At 55.1% G+C, this 18,901-nt stretch overlaps 1 protein-coding gene across 1 annotated transcript in view; it reads right to left on the bottom strand.

The window, feature by feature from the left end:
• Nucleotides 1–10,735: 10,735 nt before the first annotated feature.
• Nucleotides 10,736–18,901, bottom strand: part of KIF25 (kinesin family member 25) — a 51,583-nt gene continuing 43,417 nt past the window's right edge. Inside the window, 5 exon segments of the mRNA XM_058435735.1 lie at nucleotides 10,736–10,905; nucleotides 12,583–12,738; nucleotides 13,156–13,347; nucleotides 15,097–15,248; nucleotides 16,589–16,766. Of these exon segments, the coding sequence (XP_058291718.1) occupies nucleotides 10,736–10,905; nucleotides 12,583–12,738; nucleotides 13,156–13,347; nucleotides 15,097–15,248; nucleotides 16,589–16,766 (848 nt within the window).

Below are 18,901 nucleotides of genomic sequence, written 5' to 3'. Positions count from 1 at the left end.
TGAAAGGGAATCGTGTGTGTGCCCCAGGCACATGTAATAAAGAACCCGAGCAGATGCCTCCTGCTTGAACCAGGACCAGCCTGCCTGGGGGGCTGGTGAGATGCCAGCTGTAACTCACTCAGGGGCATCGGCCACGGAAGTCTGCGTTCTGTAGATGGCCATGAACCCTAGTGCTGCCGAGGGCAAGACCGCCCACAATTGCTGTGCAACGGGGGAGGGGCGCCTAGTGCTGGCTCAGATGTGAGCATGTGGGCACTTCCCAAAGCCATTCCCATTAGTACAAGAGGATTGATTTGCCCGGGTCCAGGGCAATGACGTCTTCTTCCTTTGAAGAAACTTGAAAGCAAGAGCCCAGTCCCGTGGACCGTGAGGGAAGGCACACGCCAGTGTTGGGCAGACACAGCAGGCGGTGTCCACCATGAAGCAGGGTCTGGGACAAGACCTACACACACACACATGCACACATGCACACATCCGCACATGCACACACATCCACACGCATGCACACACATACACGCACACACACGCACACATCCGCACATGCACATATGCACACAGGCACGCACACACGCATGCACACATCCACACGTGCCCACACACACGCACACATCCACACGTGCACACTCCCCATGTCCAGGCTTGCCCTGCCAGTCACCTTCGCCACACGCCATAGACCCCAGGGCCAGCCCAACCCTAACTTGTAGAAGTGTCACACTGCAGCCAGCCCAGCGCCTTGTGTCCTGGCAGAGGCGAGGCAGCCATGGCCCCTGGCTGACCCGAGAAGCCGCTCTGGCCCCACTGGGGATTCCTATTTCTGTCCTTCCTCTGGGCCTTGTGGACAGACATGGAAAATTATGCCAGATGCCTGTTAACTACCGGGTAGGGCTGCTCCAAAGACTCTAATCTCTGGTGTTCAGGGTATGTGGAGACGACAATTAGAGGCCCGCTGCCCTGAGCCTTGCCCAAGAGGGGACGGCCGGGCAGGCCACATGAAGCCCATGTAGGCTACCAGCTCGGACACACCCAGCCAGGGCCGGGGCAGACTCCCCTAAGGCTTGAGCCTCAGCCTTGCTCACTGCCCCTCCCCACAGCCCCTCCCACATCCACCCACACCTGGAGGGGCAGGGGCAGAGCTGGAAGCAGAAGGCCAGCCTGGGAGGGGGCTCCTTCCCAGACAGAAAGCATCGGAGAGCAGGGCTGCGGGAAGTTGAGGAAGCCAATCTTTCCTTTTGCACAGATTGAGATTAGAGGTCTTTTAGGCAATACAGCTATTTTCCAGGAAAATGGACACGGACTGGTAGGGACAGGGATGTTTCCTAAGAAGGAGAGTAGGGGGCAGGACTGGGGGTGGCCTGCAAATGGACAGAGGCCGCTGTGTACAGGGGGCTTGTGGCCTCCAGGTGGCATGAGGCAGGCAGGTGGGGGAGGGGCACAGGGTAAAGTCCCCAACCCCTGTCTTACCCTGTCAGTGGAGAGGAAAAGAAGCCCACCTGTCTCAGTCCCTGTGGACTCCCGAGGAGCAGGCCAAGGACCTCCAGCATCACAGCCTCGCATGACCCTGGCTGGGGTGGCCGGTCCCGTGGCCGGGGCCAGGTCAGCGGTCAAGCTGGCAGGTCCAGACTCACAAGAACCACCCAGAGGGCTTGTTCAGGCTGAGTTTCTCGGCCCCCCACTGAGTCTGCTTCTGTGGGTCTCACTGGGCCCCGGAACCTGCATTGCTGCTGTGGGGGTCCCTCATGGAAGATGGAGAATTCCAGACAGAGCTCATCCTTCCTCCAGGAAAGCCTGCTCCATCTGCGGTAATCAACAGCCTGAGAAGCTCTGCTCTTGGGCTGAACCCCAAGCAGGAGGAGGCCGGGGTCCTCAGGTGCCCGTCTGGGAGGCCCGGGGCAGCCGGCCCCCCGCCTCTGCGTCTGGGAGGCCCGGGGCAGCCGGCCCCCCGCCTCTGCGTCTGGGATCTCAGGGGAGAGGGGGCTCCCAAGCCGAGCATCAGCCCATCGTGGCCCATGAACTCTGGGTCGCACAGGCAGGGGAAATGTGCCAGAACCACAGGGAAGGCTGAGCTCTGGGGCCCTGCGAGTGCGTTCACAAAGTTTTATCAGTTCATAAAACTTGCAGAAAACTCAGTCGTCCGTGTTTGGGACCAGCGGCCCCTTCCACTCAGGGTTCATCTGTCACACTTCTTTCGCCTTGAGGGGCACTGAGGGGCCTGTGGGTGTGTGGGGCCCGCGTAGGGGAGGCTGAACTGGACACGCACTTGGCTCGGTCTGCTGGCAGACGTTTCGGGGTTCCCAGTCATGTCGTCTCTACCTGTACGAGGAGCAGGGAGTCTCAGGACGGGATGGCCAGGGCCAGAGGTCACCTGGTGAGGCAGACATGTACTCCCAACCTGGGAGGCGTGGGGACTGCAAGAGAAACAGAGCTGGCAGTGGGAGGCTGGACGTGGTAGGCAATGCCAGTCCTGCAGCCGGGCCCACGACCGTTCTCACGGTGGCGAGCTGTGATGGGGAGGCTGCCTTCCAGGTGCCAAGGTTAGAAAACAAATCCCGGGCAGCCCTGCCGGGAGAAAGCTGGTATTCTACAAAGGCGCATAAAGAGGCGACCACGCAGTGGGGAAAATGGCATGGGTTAATTGTTTATTAATCATAGGCAGCTAACTATCAAAACTGTCACCGAATATCGTGTTACTATGTTTTTCAGCTTTTTAAACTTTGTGATGTGGTGGTTTTTTAATGTTTCTGTATTTAGATTTCTCTTTATACTTTAGAATTTGTAATCATCTTTTTCTCTGAAGGAGGGCTCCCCATCACCATGTAACCATGGAAGTTTCAGGCCTCAAAACGGGGCCCAGGATGGGGACTCTGATCTCAGAACCTCGGGTCACGCAGCGGCTGCCACTCCCTGCTCACATCCCCTGGCTACGGATGAGGCCCCCGGGCCACTGGGCACAGGTTGGGGCTCCCTCCCGGCTTGCTGCCTGCCCGTGCCTGGTTCTCCAGCCACCCCAGTGTGGCAGTGTTCATTCTGAGTCCCCTACTGGCTCTGCCCTGGTGTCTGTGCTCTGGTGACCAGCCAGGCCTCCCGTTGGCAGTGGTGTGGTTCCAGCCACTGCTGCTGTCACCAACCAGTGCACGCAGCAGGAACTGGACGTCACCGTCACCAAGTGGGGACCTGTTCGCTGCACCATCTGTCGGCTGTCCTTGGACATCAGGGCCATTGTCCGCCCACAGCCCTGGATATCCATGGTGTTGGGGCAGCGGCAGGGCCTGGTGCAGTGGGAGAAGAGGAAGAAACGCATCCTCAGAGCCAGATGCAGAAGTGTGCCCTGTGGGGTGCGGGCCAGGCTCCCTCCTGAGTGGACATGGGAACACGTAACAGTGGGAACAGGCCGGCCTCCAGTGGGGGCCTCTGCAGGAGGTGGACGCGCCTCAGGAGCCTCCGGGATGCTCTTTATGGCCAGGCACGGTGCCTCACACCTGTAATCCAAACACTTTGGGAGGCCAAGGCGAGTGGATCACTTGAGGCCAGGAGTTTGAGACCAGCCTGGGCGACCTGGCAAAACCCCATCTCTACAAAAAATATAGAAATAAAATTAGCCGGGCATGGTGGCGCCTGTGGTCCCAGCTACTCGGGAGGCTGAGGTGGGAGAATCGCTTGAGCCCAGGAGGTCAAGGCTGCAGTGACCTGAGATCATGCCACTGCACTGCAGCCTGGGTGATGCAGCACGACCCAGTCTCAAAAAAAAAAACAAACAAACAAACAAAATGCTCTTTGTTCTCTGAGGAAGGGGCCGCCCAGCAGAAGATGGCGGGAGGGCATGAGGCTGTGGCAGCCCTGACGGTGCAGGGGTGGGGCTGGGGCGCAGGTCTGGAAGGCCGGCACTGTCCCCTACGTGGCAGGTGTGTGAAGTGAGGCATCCAGCGGGGGTCCGGGGCCGCCTCCCCGCAGCCTCTCCTTGTGTTTTGCTTCTCTCGTGTGATTCCTGGGGGCAGGTGCCCTGGGCTCCCAGAGAGACTGCAGGACACACACCAGCCCCAGCATGTCCACCGCACTGTGCCTTCCCTCTGGTCGCTACAACAGATCCTCACAGACCATGTGGCCTCACTCTGCCCACACTTCATGGTTCTGGAGGCTGGAAGTCCAGGATCGAGGTGCCGGCCAGTTTCACTCCTGGTCCAGGCCCCTCCCTGGCCGCTGAGTCCTCTCAGGGTAGAAGGGGCTTGGGAGCTCCCAGGGCCCCCCTTACGAAGGCACAAATCCCACCCGCGAGCCTCCATCCTCACAACCTCACTGGCTCCCACGGGCCCCACCTCCTAACACCATGGCCTGGCTGGTGGGGATTCCCACACAGACCTCGGGGGACGCACTCAGCCCACCCTACATTACACGCTGGCACAGATCCGGCTCATCGGTCTCCATCCCGGTCTTGGGATCTTCAAGGCAGGAGCCTCCGGCCTTGACTGCGGTTTCCTCGGTGCCAAAGCAAGACCCCAGTACGGGAGGCAGCCAATAAATGGGCACAGAATGGGTGAAAGAGGGAGGGAGGGCCGGGGGATTCGTGCTCTGTGCACCTCAGTGGGCAGGGCTGGCTTGCTCTAGCTGTGCCAACTGTATACACCTCCTTGTCCACCCAGGCTGAGCTAGAGTCCACATGGCTGTGACGGAGCTGAAGCCCCTGCAGAGGGGCAGCTGGCGTCCGGCCACACCCACCCCACATTGTTCTGGCCGCCCCCACCCCATCCCGGGGCTTGCCCGAGGAGCGTGGCTGAAACTACAGAGGGTCCCTAGCGCTTTAGGGAAACAGATGTAAAATGTCCGTGGATTTTGGCCAAGCTCCACCAAGAAAGGAGAAGGTCCAGGGAGTTATGAGACCCCCAGGGCGTCGGTCACCCAGGTCCTGCCCACTGGGCTAACAGCTCACTGGCCTCCTACAGCAACACCCCCAGGGTCAACATTCCACCTCCTCGGTCACCACAAATGAGGCGTCTTCCATTTCTGCTAGCCAAGCAAAGTCAGCGACTGGATTACAAGTTCCCAGGCCCAGAGCCTTGGCCACGGCGAGGCTGCTGGGCTCACACTGTGCTGAGGAGGCCACGGCTGCCCCAGCCACACCTGGGCCCCCGGCCTGCCCTCCCTGTGCTCCTCCTGCCTCCTCCGACCGCCGCTCTTTCCCCGAGTATCAGGGCTGGGCCAGGCTGTTCCCGAAGTGAGGTCTGCAGTGAATTCGGAATCTGAGATGAGCCTGGTCCCAGACAGTCCTGAGGGAGTGTCCAGGGCCACAAGCCACACTGTGCGGCCGCCCACCACTCCCCAGGGCCTGTTTCTGGCTACAGCGGGGGCACAGGCAGCCTGCGGAGGAAAGGGCAGGCAAGAGAGATCTGGGGCAGCCGGCGTCCCCACCGTAGCCGGCCCCCTCCTGCCTCGCACTAAACGATGGCCGTGGTGGGACCCTCATCGCGCAGGGACCTCCGGCGAGTACCAGCAGGCCCAGGGGCTGGTGTCTGTGACGCTCTAGGACGGCGGCGTGCGCCCCACACAGGGTGATTATAGTACAGAGCACACGGTCCTGCACAGGCAGACACTTTGTCATTCCCCCTTTGCCACTGTGGACCCTTCAGGCCTCTGCACAGAGGCTGCCCCTGCAGGGAAGCCACCCGGGACCCCGAGATGGGGCCGGGCCCCTGTCGTTCCGCTGTAACAGGCACCTGTCGCAGCTCTCGCACCCTGGGTAGCTGTGGTGTCTTCTGTCCTCCCCATTTGGGCTGTCCCCGCGCAGCCTCCACGTGCCGCCTAAACCTCTGCTGAGTGTTTCCTCCCACAGATCACTGGCAAATCTCTTCAAAACCAGCAGCCTCTGACCCACTACAAGCTGAAGAGGGCAGGGTGTTTTATTCCAGCCTTGCAGTGTCCTCTGGACGAAACCGCGTTTGGCACCCAGAGCTGCCCCAGCCCTGGGGCCTGGGCCCCCACCCCACGCCCACCCCCGCCCCCTGCAAACTTCCCTCCTCGGGGCCTGGGCTCCTTCCCTTCCTCCTCTCCTCTCCTGAGCCTGCCTACGTCACAGGTTCTGTGGCCAAAGGGCCTGAGGGAGGCAAGGAGGGGGTGCTGTCCAGGTTCAAGGCGCCCCTCCAAGCATGCCTGGTCCAGCTGTGAAGTGCCCAGACAGGTCAGCCCTGGGAACGCAAACCTCGCATCAGAGTCACGCGCTCACCCCATGAGGCGTCTCTCGTGCATGAACAATTGTGCCCTAGGTCAGCACTGAGGAGGTCTGGTTGTGCTCAGTTTGTGGAAGCCACAAGTGTTTCTGGGGATGCATTTCTCCGTGGTGCTGGGACTGCCCTCCAAAGGTCCACTTCTGTGAGAGAAGGAGCCGGACCACGACTGAGGGGCAGACACGCTCCTTCCCGCCCACTCACAGGCACTGCAGGTCCGTAAGTGTGCAGCCCCCACAGCCTCAGCGTCCTTGCTTTTCAAATGGGTGGATCCTGAACAGCTTCAAAGGCCCTGCGCCAAGAGGAAGAAGCTGCTGAACACGAAGATAACGAAGACAGCAACCCCAGAGCAGAGCTGCTAATTGACAGGACGTCTCTGAGTTTTAGTCACTGACTAGTTTTGGGTTTTTTTCTGTCTGTTTCCTGGGTCTTTCCCTCCCTCTCCCTTCTTACGGGCAGCGCATCAGCACCACGGTGATGGGCCATTGAAATCACTGGTGGTGGCCAGCGGTGGGGTGAGTGCCTGCAGCCCCACACCCTGGAGACTGGGCTGGTTTGCTCTGAAACCCTGGCACTCTGGGTGTGGCCAAGTGGACCAGGGTGAAGACTGGACCCAGGCTTCCTTCTAGGAAATGAGGAGTTGGGAGTGAGAGCAGACGAAAACCTGGGGAGCGAGGACTCAGCTGCACGCCCTGTGATGGGGCAGAGGAGCCCAGTCTGCAGCGTGGGGGCGTCAAGGGTGGCAGGCAGTGGGGTCCGGTGCCTGGGGCCCAAGCGCACCCCACGCCCACTGCCCTGACTCCCAGTCTCTGTAGACGCCCTTGCTCTAGGCTGTGACTGGCAGGTTCCTGAGTCACTCGCGCCTCTGCCATCCCGCCTAGAGGCTGGCCAGAGCCCATCTAACACTTCCCCAGAGGGAAGCTCTGTCATTTTCACACGGTGCCCGTCTCAGGGGCACCACTGTGGGCTCCACGCGGCTGTGGGGCGAGGCGTCCACGCATCCTCTGCAAAGGCAGCTTGGTTGTCACAATGCCGGCCTTGCTCAGAGAGGAGCTTCATCAGATACACAAAGAAGGCTTGTCGAGTGTCACGCGGCTCGGCCAGGCTGTCCCTTCGGTCACGCTATGGCAGCAGCTCGGGCCCTTCAAGGTCAGAAGGAGGACGGCAGGGCCTGGCGGCGGTTGTTGCTCGGCGCTGCTGTTCAGCGCGGGCTCTGCAGAGAAGCTTCCGTCTCACCAGGGCTGCCGCCCCCTGAGTCCATCATTTGTGCGTCGGTGTCTCTGTCCTACTAAAGGAACTTCGTGCCTCAGGAAGCTGGTGAGGGGCTTCCTGAACCAGGGGCATCTGCCTGCCTAAGGGCCAACCCTAAAGAGAAGTTTGCTTTTATTTTGGGCACCGAGGGAGCATCTCAGAACCTGTGGGGTCATTCAGATCATCACAATGATGAGGGGACACAAGTGACATTGAGCAGACAGGCACCAAGGACGCCAGGTCCCCGAAAGGCACAGGACACGCCCACCCAGCAAATACTGTCCCAGGGGGCCGCGTGGCTTTAGCCACCGTCAGACATTCACAGGTGGAAATCCTGCATTCGGCAATCCAGGCCTGAAACCTCACACTGCTCTCTGTAAAATCACGAAGGATTATTTCTGCAGTTTTAATGTACATTATGTGTCAGGAATGCAACAGTTGTGTAAACCAGGAAAAGCTGAAACTTTGTAACATTACCAAGAGGTTTTCACCATGCACAAAATTATATCCCTTTGCTACACCGCTCATGACATGTGAGTGAGGAATGTGACACTTCCGTGTCTGTGTGTCTGTCTGCTTTATGTAGCGGCCACATTCATGGAGATTTTACATGCACGTGCGTGCACACACACAGATACAGTCACTTGGCCCTTATTTTTAAATTGTCGAATATACATAAATTGAATATTGTCTTCCTTCTTATACCCAAACTCATTTACTTCGCTGTGTGTTCAGGTGTAGTTGTTTTGAAAGTTTTACAAATTGAAATATACTCGTGTATATACGCAGAAAAAAATATTTTTATTTCTCCAGTATCTTTTTATTTTTATTATTTGTTTATTTGAGACTGAGTCTCACTCTGTCGCCCAGGCTGGAGTACAGTGACGCGATCTCGGCTCACTGCAACCTCAGCCTCCCGGGTTCAAGTGATTCTCGTGCCTCAGCCTCTTGAGTAGCTGGGATTACAGCTGCCACCATGCTCAGCTAATTTTTGTATTTTTAGCAGAGACGGGGGTTTCACCATGTGGGCCAGGCTGGTCTCGAACTCCTGACCTCAAGTGATCCACCCGCCTTGGCCTCCCAAAGTGCTGAAATTACAGGTGTGAGCCACCACATCTGGCCTATTTCTCCATTATATTATAGTTACATCATTATATTGATTCTTTTGTTTTTTTCTTTTAAAAAAAGGCGTGCTCTGTTAGGATTATATAATCCATGTATAATTTCACTTTAGGATAATCAAGGTATCCTTAAAAATAGGTGGTGTTACAAAATGGAGGCATTTGTCTGTGGGGTTCATCACAGGGCTAGGTGGGCTGCCCACCTGTGGCCCCCGAGCTCACAGCCAGCCTGTGCTAAGGGGCGCTGTCAGTCAGTGGGAAACACACACCAATTCTGAAGACAGTGTGGACAAAGAATCTTGAATATCTCATTTACGTCTTTATATTGATTTCATATTGACTACACATTGAAATGATCATATTTTTGATATATGAGATTAAATCTGATCTATCTGCTGATTAGTTTATCATCCATGGAGCTACAGATCTGTCATCTATTCACTGACTGATCATCTGCCATCTCTCTACCTATCTATGGTCTATCATCTCTACCCGATTATATCAAAGACCATGAGTTGAAGCGGATGTCTCTGCTTTCAGCTCCACTGTTTGGCTGAGTCCTTTCCTGGCAGGGAGAAGCCCAGCATCTCTGTCTTCAGTGCATGACGCCCTGTGTACCTGCCCTCCTGGCCACCCTGACCAAAAGCTGGACCCCAGCAGCCTGGGCCAGGTCCCCACTCCCAAGGAGGCAGAACGCTCCACCCTGGGAAAAGGAGTACAGGAAAAGGCCGTTAGCACACTGGGCTCTGAACACCCCCTGCCTGTCCCCACCCCTTGCTCTGGGCTCCCAGGAAGGGAGGGGGTTCCTACCCTTCTGCCCGCCATGAGTCAGGACAACCACAGCTCATGCTCCTCACCTGAGCCGCATGTGGGCACAGGTTTACTTGGTTTGTGCTAACTACTAGAAAAGACATTTTACCTCCCTCTTGCGTAAACAGGATAGAGTAAAAAAAAAAAAAAACATTTTCCTGGCATTGAAACCATCTGAAAGCTACCAGCTGTGACTTCTCTCCAAAACCTGCTTCCCAGCCAATTCTCAGAGCCAAAATGATTGCTGGTAAGAAATGGGATATTCTTGGCCTGTGCTTGTGACCCCCCCATTCCTCTGCACAGGAGTTCCTTCTGGGACCCTGCTCTTGGATCTGCTGGGTCCGAGAGGGCACATCTGCCACTGTGGGCCTGGTGGAAATGGAGGCAGCCCCAGGGGCCATCCTTCCAGCAGAGGACACCGTGGGCAGCTCTTCACCGTCCATCCCCTTGTGAGGCGGAGAGAAGCCCTGTGATGGGGCAGGGCTTAAACCTGCCAGTTCAGCCCCACAGCAGGGGAAGTCACAGGCCATCTCCAGAGCTGTTTCTTGTCTCCTTTAAGGCTCACAACCCTCTGGTCTCACTGGCTTTGCCGAGGAGGAAGCCGGGCTTTAGAGGCCAAGCAAACCGTCCAGGGATGCAGAGCTGGGAGGTGGCAGAGCCACCATGGAAACCAGAGTCCACCTGGTCCTGCAGCCTGTGCTGGGGAAGCCTGGGGGCCGCGTTTGTGTCAAATGAGACGACAGGTGTGAGGCTGGCCCCAGACGCCCCCTCCCTCCCTGACAGCCCCTCGTGTGGAGTGTAGTGGACAACCAAAAACAGCGGTGAAGAAAGAGGGAGCCCGGGGGAAAGGAAAAGCACGAACTCGAGGAGGCAGAGGTGGCAGCTCTGTGTGAGGCCTGGTGGCTCTGGGGCCGTACGTGCCCAGCAGCATCTCCCCAGCTCACAGGTGGGGTCCGCACTGGGCCCAGGCTGACCAGCTCCCACTGTGGGGCGCTCACGCCCCTGCCCTCCTGCCCACGGCCGCTTCTGCTGGCTCCCGAGTTTCCCGGGGCAGGGCCTTGGGGGCCCAAGGTGGCCTCTGGGGAGAGTCTGATGAGGACAGCGAGTGCCTGCTGTGACACCTGGTGGCAGCCACTCTGCAAGGAGCTCCTCTGTGAAGCCTGCCCTGCCTGATGGTCTGGCAGGAGGCAGGAGTTGGAAGTCCCATCCACATTCATGAGGGTGCTTTGGAATAAAGCCAGGTTTATTGAGTCATCGTGAAACCTGTTTATTTCTAAGCACGTATGCATTATAAAGCAAGGACAAGAAACACAGTTTTAGGAGAAAAACTCATTAATGCATTCAATCCAGCCTCCTCTTCCCCTCCGTCTGGGAGCTGGGCGGCCTCTTTCAGGCAGGGCCTCGCTGGACTTCCCGAGCTGGGATCCCAAAACCCAGGCCCTGCAACATCTGCGCCAGGTGCCTCTGGCTGGGAGAAATGCAGAGAATCACCAGTAACTTCGCGTCACCTCCTTTAAAATAGAAAAACAACATGCAAGCTGGAAAGAAGGGCGGCTTCTGGAAGTGCCAACATGCCGGCAACCAGGGCCCGAGATGGGCAGCGGCAGAGAGGGCCGCCCGGCGCCCCAGCGGGAAAGTGGCCACGTCTGGCAGGCTTCTGGGACACGGGGTCCGGGAGGGTCAGCAGCTGGTCACTAGCACCCCTCACCCGGGTCCGGGAGGGTCAGCAGCCGGTCACTAGCACCCCTCACCTGGGGAAGCTGCAGGCCTTCTACTCACACTCCTGTGTCCCGGGAATTGGGAGGCATGAAGTCAGCCCTCAGTTGAGTCTGCACCTGACCCTGTGGCACGCTCGGCCCCCTGGGGCTGCTCTTTCCAGATCTCCCTCATGCCCACACCTGCTGCTCAGGGCCCATGGCCCTGCGGCTCCGCCAGGCCCCGCTGGGGCAGAGGCCATGTGCCCAGGACTTCTCCTCCTGGGGGAATGCTGTCTCTTCCTGTTTTTCAGGACCCGTAATGAGGGTTAAGCAGTACAGATGAAAACCAAAAACAACGGAGAAGGAAGGGAGAGCTAAGGGGGAGGAAAAGTGCAGACCCCAGAGGCCCAGGCCGGGGCTCCGTGAGGGATCTGCTGGCTCTCGGGCACTGTGTGCCCCACGGTGCCGCCCCTGAGATCACGGGTGGGCTGCGCACCTGACCCAGGTCGCCCTGTCTCTCTGTTGGGGCTGCGAACTTTGGAATCCAAGAGTACCAGGTGGTCTCTCTGTCAGAGGCAGAATCCAAAAATATGCTCCTGTGAACAGCCCTGTTACTCACCATGTGGAGGAAGCCAGTTTGCCATGAGAGGGGGAAATACCCCACAATGAGAGACAGGGAGAGTGGAACATTCCGGCCTCCCTGAGTCCCGAGCACCAGTGGCCCCTCCACCACCTCCCAGGGTGGCCCTCCCAGGAAGGAGGAGCCCCCCCACTGTGGTGGCCACGTGCCCCTGCCGTCCTGCGGTGGCCGTTTCTCAGGACAGGGCCTACAGGGCCCAGGGCCACCTCTGGGGGACTCTGCCTGGACCCTCAGTCAGGAAGCCCAGCCCTGGCAGAGGCCACTCTACAGCCACAGCAATGCTTCCTCGGGTCCTCCCTTTCAACTGGTCTGGAGTCTGAGTGGGGAGAGGGGGCACTAACTGAGCTCCCCTCAAACTGCAAGCTCAGATCCAGCCACAGCTGGATGACTCCGCACAGGGGCTGCCTGTGCCCCACCTGGCGCTGGTGCTTAGTCTGCTGCGTCCAGGCTTCTGGCACCTGCCCCCAAAAGACCCAAGGAACTTGCAGCCTAAGCAGGTCTACACAGCCGGAGGGACCCAGGCCACACACACAGCAGCAGCCTAGAGAGCCCTCAGCTGCCCTGGCGGACCCCCGGTGAAGAGAGAGAGGCTAGGGCTGCCACCCTTGAGAACCTGAGCCCCGACCAGGAGGCAGGTCACACACAGACCGAACAAGCAAGCAGCCAGGCCGAGGTGAGACGGCGCAGGAGAATGACCAGCGTGCCGTGGGAGTGCCAGCTAGCCACAGCGAGGGCACAGGAGGTGCAGAGGGTGCATGGGTGGCCCTCGAGGATGTACAGGCCAGACGTGTGTGCACGTGTCCTGGGGTACGTGGTCCCCCATCCTGGGGGATTTTGGGGAAAACGGTTACCGAGGCAGTCCTGAAGGAGGTGGGTGAGCCTGCTGTTCCGGTACAGGACATGGCCGCGATGCTCCGACAAAGCCCCTAGGACGTCTGCCAGGGCTGCAAGGCTGCGGTTGATGCACACCGTCTCCCTCAGGGCCGACCCGGTCACCCCGGACACACCTGCACAGGACAGGGGCCGCCGCACACCATCACCATTTGCACCAAGAAAGAAGAGGCAGGAAAAGCAACACCGGCTCCTTGGGAGGAGCGGCTTTCAGGCAGGTAGAGGGGAGGCCATGGATGGGACAGGCATTAGAGCGAGGGTCTTTCATGGCTCTGCTCACAGCTCAAAGCGAGCTCCTGCTGGGAACTCAGGTTTTCTCTTCCCAGAGGGCCAGTGTGAGGAACACGACTCTCGGGTTGCCGGGGTGAGAGAACCAATCCCTGAGAATGTAACGGGATTTGGAACTCATCTGTGGAGGGGGAAATGCCTGGCTCTCCCAGAGCTTCCCGGGCTGCCTGGTTGCACATCCAGCTCCATCAGATCATAGGCTTCTGCAGCATCCACCCCCCAGGGAAATGCCTGTCCCTGCTCACCAGTGTACTCACTGCCAGCCAAGTCCACGAGCTGCAGCCGGGCCTGCACCTGCTCCGCACGCCCTGCGGGGTGCCCAGGAACCGGCTGTGGAGCCGAGGCCCCTTGAGAAGCTCTGCCGCTCCTTCCTGCCCTTCCTGCCCTTCCTGCCTCTGTTCGCTCCCTGGGGAGGGTGGCACTGCAGGCTTGGTCTACTGCAAGGGAGCGACAAGGAGGAAAACAGTTGCATGAAGCCATGAGGCTGTGCTTTGCCTCGGTCATAGCCGAGAAGTTTCTGAACTGCACCCTCCCGCCCACACCTCCCACCCAGTAAGTAGTGGGATTTCCGCAGAGGTCTAGGGGATAGTGGCTTCTCTGGGGGAAAACCCAAGTTAGAAAGCAGCTTCCTTCATTGTGGAAGGTTGAAATAATGCCTAATTGGCCCAAAGGAAATCAAATAATGCTTCTTAGAAAGACTTGATAATCATGTTAATGAAAATCCCACTCAGAAAATCTATGAGCCCTTTTAGAAATAAATTCTACAACCTGTTTGATAATCTTCCACACAAATTCTAACAAAAGGACTCTTCATTTTAATGCAAATGTCTTTGTAGTGTGTTATTCCTAAACAAACTTCTTAGGGTTTTTTAAAAAGCAAAATAACACCTACTCACTGTGCAAAACATAGAAAGTATACACAACTGTTTTTAAAGGACATGAAATCCAGTCTTATTCCCACCACCACTGGCAGCCACACCTCCCCTGTGTCGGGAGTGTTTTTGGTAGAGATCTTTGGTGCTCCCTAAACATCACACGCCTGTGCCTTTCCAGCCCCCTGCGGGTACAAGGCCCTGTGCCCAGCTGTGGCCCGCTCTAGGCTGGCCAGGGGCTACTGTCAGCACGTCCCCGTCACCTCTCCTTCCCTTGCCCGAGCAACCTTGGAGGCCACGTTTCAAGTGAGACGGCGGCAGGAAGGACGTGGAACGTTCAGCCACACTGGCCCTGGATACGAGTGAGAAATGGCCTTTCCCGTGTCAACCCACTGAGACCAGGTTTCAACGGGACTACAGTCTCATGTTCTGGCCCCAGACCCGTGGCTCTCCAGGTGTGGTCCCCCGAGCCGTGTCCTTGCAGAAACGCACATTCTGGGTCCAGTCCCAACCCTGCTGAACCTGAGTGTGGGTGGTGTCTGCTATTAGTTCCCACCACCTGCTGCAGGGAATTGGACGCAGCTCAAGTTTGAGAGTTGCAGCCCAGGCTTCACAGGCCTGTGTTCTTTCTGTTACATAACTGGAATCATTTTATATACTACATAGTTTGAAATTTTGGTTTTAAACTGAAATTACACTCATTGTTTCTTCCATGACAAATGCATGTACTCCAAGGTGTATTATGCCCTGCTTTTCTTTCTGCATTATATTTTATTTAGCAGAGTGTTTTCCTCCCTCCCACTCTCACTTTTTCTTCTCAGCCTGGGATCCCAGTGGACTTTTGGGTTTGGGACGCAGATAGTGAAAAGGTGTGGCTGCTATTCCCATGCTGGGTCCCATGAGAGGCCTTGGATGCTGCAGGCATGCTGATTTTTCTTCTTCTTCTTCTTCTTTTTTTTTTTTTGACAGAGTTTTTGCTCTATTGCCGAGGCCGGAGTGCAATGGCACAATCTTGGCTCACCGCAACCTCTGCCTCGTGGGTTCAAGCGATTCTCCTGCCTCAGCCTCCTGAGTAGCTGGGATTACAGGCGTACACCACCATGCTCAGCTAATTTTTGTATTTTTAGTAGAAACAGGGTTTCACCATGTTGGCCAGGCTGTTCTCGAACTCTTGACCTCAGGTGATCCACCCGCTTCAGTCTCCCAAGGTGCTGGGATTACGAGCGTGAGCCACTGCGCCCGGCCTGATTTTTTTTTCTTCTTAAGTGGGTTTTTCTATTACTTGCCACTGACCAAGTACAAATGGTGACTTACCAGTGCCGTTAGAGCAGGCAGCTGTGGTTAGAGTCACCGTAATTATCAGGTGAGACCTGGAGGAATCCGCGTGCACCAGGGTGGGGTGCTTCGCCCTGAGCTGCAGACCTCCACGAACGAGCTCCATCAGTTTTGAGGTGCTGCCGACAGCCCTACAGACAAGGCAAGCAGTGGGGAACACAGCGCGGGTGGCCTCCCTTACCCAAGGTGACTTCCAAGCCTCCTGGGCTGAGGGAAGCCTCTCACATGAGCCACGCATGCTAATGGGGTACTAAAGCCAGTCTCGGGCACAATAAAACATGGTAAAGCAAACTTTTTCCTTTTGAGGCCTAACCAACCTATAGCATCTCTAATTGCTGACCCTGAAATAATGGACTGTTTCAGAACAAAATCAGAGGTTGCTAACATTTTTAACATCAACTATTCCTTTATTTATTAGAGCCTCCAGGAACGATGTTTTAAAAATATTTTATGTATCGAATCTGATTTATGAAATAAAGGTTTAACCCATTTCCCCGTGTTAGTGGATGAGATATGACTGCTAATCAGAGCTCTGAATCAGCAGGAGATAACATTCCATCACGGTCTGTCAGTCAAAGGCTCAAATTTTGGGTGACTTTGTGTGACCGTATCAGGGTTGCATGGATGATTTCCTTCAGCTCTGTGAAATATTCAGCATGGCTGGCGGGCTCTTCCCTTGCTGCCTCCAGGGCCCAGGATGGGCAGCCTGACCGGGCCCTCACTCATGGAGAGGGTTCCCTTTGTCACCTCCCAGCTGCAACCCCACTGGGGCAAACCTAGCACATGCATGTGGACTTGAAAATAGGGAACTTTGAGGAAAATACTTAATATGGGGGATCCTCACTTTTACAAGAGGGTTCATTATTGTATTCTATGAAACACTGATATTTACAAATGTGGATGAGTTCATCTCTCCTAGCCTGAGTGGGGTGGGCAAGTTCTTTCACCTCTGCAAGCCTGTTTCCTCATCTGTGAGATGGGGTGATGCCCGTCCGAGGGGCTCTTATGAACATTTTTTTAAAGCTACATTTATTTATTTATTTTAATTTTGATTTTAAAAAATATGTTTTGTGTTTTTTTTTACTTTTATCTCTAACAGCTTTAAGATATTAATGATGTATGAAAATTGTGTATGTTTAAGGTATACATCTTGATATTTTGATATGAGAATACACTGTGAAATGATCACCCATTCCAGCTAATTAACAAATACATCATCCTGATATAGCCACCTTTAAAGAAAGATAATTCTTACAGCAAACTGAGAGTTGTGCAACACATACGAAGCATGAAAACACACAAGGAACCATTCAGTGACAAGGAGCACTGATTGGGCCACCACGGCCGATTCTCCTTGGGATCCTTGGGCGTGGGGAGCTCGTTTAGAGACGTGCAGCCTCCTGACCAGGTGGGAGGGGCAGGTGCCATTCTCACTCAGAGGCCAGCAGCACAGGGCAGGTGCAGTGCTCACTCAGAGGCCAGCAGCACAACCTCTGTCCATCCATCCTTGGCTGTCGTCACCTCACGCTTGACCCCTGACACGGCTGCAATGCTGTCTTTGGCCAGAAGGTCAAAAATGTCATTATTGTAAATTTCCACTGTGGAGACTTCAACCTTTGGGATTCTTGAGGGATTTTCCGAAATGAGCCCGCGGGAAAACACACAAGAGAAACTTACAGAAAGTCTCACAGAGTGATTTTCAGTGTAAGCCAATCACAGCCCCAATGCCCTACAGGATGTTCAGTAAGACTGCTGGGGTCCGAGCAGGGGGATGCATGTTACATACCCCTAGATCACTCAGGGAACTAGGGTGTGCCATTTAGGTTGTAGGGTGAATACGTGTCTTGGGAGCAGTTATTTTATCAGAGTTATATTTAAGCCAACACCTTTGCAACCAGTACACTGAGGATTCTAAACACACAGGGCAAAGAAGCCTGAATATCACACAGCTGTGGTCTAGAAATTACCATGCCCCATCGACTGATCACTGCAGACACCCAAGGCAAGCTGCAAGGATGTTCGGGCCTCTAGCACTTCTCCAGTGATGGGGTTTGTTTTAAAACTTTTCCACTTCAGGGAAGCTTGAGTCCAGAGTTTATTCTAATTCCACTTATGACTTCCAACTGCAACTTTCCTGCAAGACCCGTAAAACCAGCTCGGGCTCTTTAAAAAGCAGCTGCACAGCCAGGCGAGGTGGCTCACACCTGTAATCCCAGCACTTCAGGAGGCTGAGGTGGGTGGATCACGAGGTCAAGAGATCCAGACCATCATGGCCAACCTGGTGAAACCCCATCTCTACCAAAAATACAAAACTTAGGTGGGCGTGGTGGCATGTGCCTGTAGTCCCAACTACTCGGGAGGCTGAGGCAGGAGAATCGCTTGAACCCGGGAGGTGCAGGTTGCAGTGAGCTAAGATCGTGCCACTGCACTTCAGCCTGGCAACACAGCAAGACTCCATCTCAAAAAAAAAAAAAAAAAAAAACCAAAAAAAAAGCAGCTGCACATCTTATTTTGCTCCATGTTTTAAAGAACTATGTGCTGACTTGCAGGAATGTTTTTAAATAAAGATACTACAGAGAGAGAGAAATAAAACCGTAATCCCACAACAAGAAAAAGGTGAGTGCTAACCCTGGATTCCCTCCCTTCCTCTCTCCTCCCTCTGGCTTTCTGGTTTGTCTCTGACAAAACTCTCCTTCTGACCTTGTCACCAAATAACAAAGGCCTCTTTCTGTTTGCCGGAGGTGGCTGCCTCTCTACCACCTGCACGGTGATGTCAATCCGATGGTGAGCATCGTGCTTTTCTTGTTCCTAAGGCTATTCTGAGAACCGGGCGGGAAGTCCGGAGTGAGAGGATGCTATTTGTACTCGAGGGAAAATCCAGCAGGAATGTTCCCCACCCAGGCGCTGCCAGGCTGAGTTTTTCATCCAGATCTAGAGTTTTGTCTTCTAATGATAAAGGAAATGAAGACTAAAATGAAAGAGAAAGTAAGTAAAACTCAGGTAAAAATCATTACTGGCAAAGTATCAAGATTTGGATTAGACAGGTTCAGCACTGGGGTTTGCTGAGAACACTCTGAGTGTGTGCAACAGTGAAACATGAAGTTAGCTAAGCTACAGATTTTATTTTACTTAATATTTATTTATTTTTTTGAGACAGAGTCTCGCCCTGTCACCCAGGCTGAAGTGCAGTGGCACATTCTCAGCTCACTGCAACCTCTGCCACCCAGGTTCAAGTGATTCTCCTGCCTCAGCCTCCTGAGTAGCTGAGATTACAGGTATGTGCCACCACACCAGGCTAATTTTTGAACTTTTAGTAGAGACGGGTTTTCGTCATGTTGGCTAGGCTGGTCTCGAACTCCTAGCCTCAGGTGATCCACCTGCCTAAGCCTCCCAAAGTTATGGGATTACAGGTGTGAGCCACCATACCCCGCCTAAACTAGAGTTTTTACATTCTCCACCTCTCCACACATTAGGCAAAAATGCACCACATATCCAGAAACTTAACCTCTACACTTGGGCCCATCGTTTATGTGTCAGTTTGTCTCTTTGAGTGTCGCAAAACCTAAGTTAGAAATTTCTCAATTATGTAATACCGAGAAGTTAATTTGAGAGATGTCCCACAAGTAATTATTGGGCTGTTGACTAGATTCTAGGGACAACGGTGCAAACCACAAGCATCAGTCTTAGCCTTTAAGAAGCAAAGTGTCGAGAAGGCAAGACACACATGCAAAGGACTCCAGGTCCGACGATAAACAAGTGTGATTCAAATACACGCAGCTCCCCT

The sequence above is a fragment of the Hylobates moloch genome, unplaced genomic scaffold (assembly GCF_009828535.3).
Source record: "Hylobates moloch isolate HMO894 unplaced genomic scaffold, HMol_V3 SCAFFOLD_2, whole genome shotgun sequence".
In the NCBI taxonomy this organism is placed as follows: domain Eukaryota; kingdom Metazoa; phylum Chordata; class Mammalia; order Primates; family Hylobatidae; genus Hylobates; species Hylobates moloch.
Note: the sequence above shows the minus strand (reverse complement) of the source record. Positions and strands in the feature narration are given on the sequence as shown.